This window comes from Scyliorhinus torazame, chromosome 24, assembly GCF_047496885.1.
Source record: "Scyliorhinus torazame isolate Kashiwa2021f chromosome 24, sScyTor2.1, whole genome shotgun sequence".
In the NCBI taxonomy this organism is placed as follows: Eukaryota; Metazoa; Chordata; class Chondrichthyes; order Carcharhiniformes; family Scyliorhinidae; genus Scyliorhinus; species Scyliorhinus torazame.
In genome coordinates, this window is record NC_092730.1 from 53,712,787 (window position 1) to 53,715,847 (window position 3,061).

General features: G+C 46.4%; 1 protein-coding gene across 1 annotated transcript; it reads right to left on the reverse strand.

Moving 5' to 3' along the window:
• Nucleotides 1-1,432: 1,432 nt before the first annotated feature.
• LOC140400163 (histone H2B-like) lies at nt 1,433-1,927 on the reverse strand. The gene has a single exon (XM_072489629.1). The coding sequence runs from the start codon at nt 1,905-1,907 to the stop codon at nt 1,521-1,523; it is 387 nt and encodes a 128-aa protein (XP_072345730.1). The 5' UTR covers nt 1,908-1,927; the 3' UTR covers nt 1,433-1,520.
• Nucleotides 1,928-3,061: the final 1,134 nt, after the last annotated feature.

The window sequence follows — 3,061 nt, forward strand, 5'->3', positions numbered from 1 at the left end:
AGCCGCCAATTTCATTGTGGCAAAGGAGCGAATTCAAATAAATGTCGTCCTCAGTCAGAGATTTCAAATCCCTTCTATTTATTTGGTTTAATTCAGCGCTTCCCGTCACCAATCACAGGCGCGGGTTTAACATTTAGTTTAAATGTGATTCATTCTCCTCTCGCTTTCTAACTGTCCCGGGCGGGAATCAATCCCTGTTCACAGCATTCCCGGAAGGAAAACGCTCCGTTTAGTCTTCAGTCAGGACCGAGTGTCCTTCACTGAAAACAGGGAGTGGGATTGAGTCCTCAGACTCTCCTTATTCCGCTCTGGAATCATCCCACTCCGGACTGTTACCCTGCGGGAATTACTGGGAATAAAATGATGGATCAATGAACATTTTAGGAATTGGGAGAAGGCTCCGTTCCCGCTAAAAACAGCTGCTAATGAGGTGATTTGGGGGCTGTGAAAATAACAGAATAATAACAGCTTTCAGCACAAAGCCAAGGCGGCGGAGTGAATTCTGCCTGAACCAATCGGAGAGCTGGAGAGAAGGAGCTACAGGTTTTGATTGGCTGACATTTACAAATTCCAAACTCCCGCCAATTTCAGTGCAGGAAAATCCCAAATAACGGACCGGCTCAATGTTCAGGAAACTATTTGAATCTCACACTTTGTTATCTGTTTATTGATTTTTCCATCCCAGAATCCGGGCGCTATTTTAGTAACAGATTGAATTTGTCAATCTCTTCTCTGTAACCGGCGGTAATAAGACCCCGTTCAGCAATTTAAAACGGAGCAAATCTCAGCTCACTGCAAAAGCAGAAACATCGAGATTACCAACCAACTCCTTCACACAGGCTTCACAGGGACAGAGAGAAAGGGCTGATTTCTGAGCCTCTCTCCTGAAAGCGGCCGGGAATGTTACACTGGGAAGTGTGGAGAGAATCCCCGACTCTATCCAGCCGGTGGAACAGGCAGCTTTGTGTCCGGAGAATAGGGAGGGCCGGGGAGAGGCAGATCTTAAAGCGCTGCAATGGACTGAGTTCCTGTGTGTGCTCAAATCTCGCTGGTTCCGTCCCCTGAGAAAACTGCGGAATAAACAGATCAACCCGAAAATAACCTCTTCATTCCCGCCTTTACTGTGTTCCGGGAGCGGGAAACACATCACCCGAGAGAAAAAATAATAATTTCCTGATGAATTTAACTCATCAGTTGTTAAACTCTGAATATAGTTATCATTAAATTTAAATAATTCCCTCCTGAAATTGTGCTTCTCCTCATTGTCCGTCACAAATACCAGACTGGGTTTAAAATCCGCTCTCAATTCAGTTTGATTCTCTTCTGTGTGAAACTGTCTGTGACGGGCGGGTATGAAGCCACATTCACAACATTCTGGACCGGGACAAATCTCTATCCTCCAGAAAGAGATTTCTCATCCAGTCAAAGCGGGAAAAGATGGTGCAGCTTTTTCACAGAGATTGTGGGTGGCTCTTAAAAGAGCCGTTGTGTTTGGGGTGGTTTTCAGTCCATTGTGGAGTTTACTTGGAGCTGGTGTACTTGGTCACCGCCTTTGTCCCTTCCGACACGGCGTGCTTGGCCAGTTCCCCGGGCAGCAGCAGGCGCACGGCGGTCTGGATCTCCCGGGAGCTGATGGTGCTGCGCTTGTTGTAATGGGCCAGGCGGGAAGCCTCACCCGCGATGCGCTCGAAAATATCGTTGACGAACGAGTTCATGATGCTCATGGCCTTGGAGGAGATGCCGGTGTCGGGGTGAACCTGCTTCATCACTTTGTAGATGTAGATGGAGTAACTCTCCTTCCTCGACCTTCGCCGCTTCTTGCCGCCCTTTACTGCCGGTTTCTTAATGACTTTCTTGGCTCCCTTCTTGGAAGCTGGTTTCGATGTTGGTTTCTTCTCGTCAGCCATCGTCAATATCACCCAGAAATAAAGCAAACCCCTCCCGAGCGCTGATTAAATAGACAGAGCCTCACATCTATGCTAATGAGGAATGGGGAAAGGACTGATTGTGATTGGACATTGTGAAAATGAGGACAGCCAGTTATGTTCTGCTTATTTGACGGGATATAAAAACAGACCAATCAGAATTAGGATTTTCCACCAATCATAAACCTCAGATTACAATCATATTACAAACAGGAAGTACATTTCAGAAAGAATGTCTCCAGTCCCAGTTTGTCAGTGTGTAAAGATTCACCGGGAAAAGTCACCTGGCTGTCGGTGAGAGGGACCCTTCACCACAGAGAGACTGTGCGGGAGGGTGGGATTCCTTCAGGAACTGTGAGCCTCTTGGAATGTGCGAGTGTGGGATTTACTCATGGATAGTGTGAGAATGTGGGATCTACTCACTCTCTGATACAGTGTGTGAGTGTGGGATTTACTCACTCTCTGATACAGTGTGTGAGTGTGGGATTTACTCACTCTCTGATACAGTGTGAGTGTGGGATTTACTCACTCTCTGATACAGTGTGTGAGTGTGGGATTTACTCACTCTCTGATACAGTGTGTGAGTGTGGGATTTACTCACTCTCTGATACAGTGTGTGAGTGTGGGATTTACTCACTCTCTGATACAGTGTGTGAGTGAGAGATTTACTCACTCTCTGATAGTGTGTGTGTGGGATTTACTCACTCTCTGATAGTGTGTGTGTGGGATTTACTCACTCTCTGATAGTGTGTGTGGGATTTACTCACTCATGATACAGTGTGTGTGGGATTTACTCACTCTCGGATACAGTGTGTGAGTGTGGGATTTACTCACTGTCTGATACAGTGTGTGAGTGTGGGATTTACTCACTCTCTGATACAGTGTGTGAGTGTGGGATTTACTCACTCTCTGATACAGTGTGTGAGTGTGGGATTTACTCACTCTCTGATACAGTGTGTGAGTGTGGGATTTACTCACTCTCTGATACAGTGTGAGTGTGGGATTTACTCACTCTCTGATACAGTGTGTGAGTGTGGGATTTACTCACTCTCTGATACAGTGTGTGAGTGTGGGATTTACTCACTCTCTGATACAGTGTGTGAGTGTGGGATTTACTCACTCTCTGATACAGTGTG

Coding starts and splice junctions, on each gene's coding strand:
- LOC140400163 (XM_072489629.1), bottom strand. CDS start 1,907: ATGGCTGACGAGAAGAAACCAACATCGAAACCAGCTTCCAAGAAGGGA.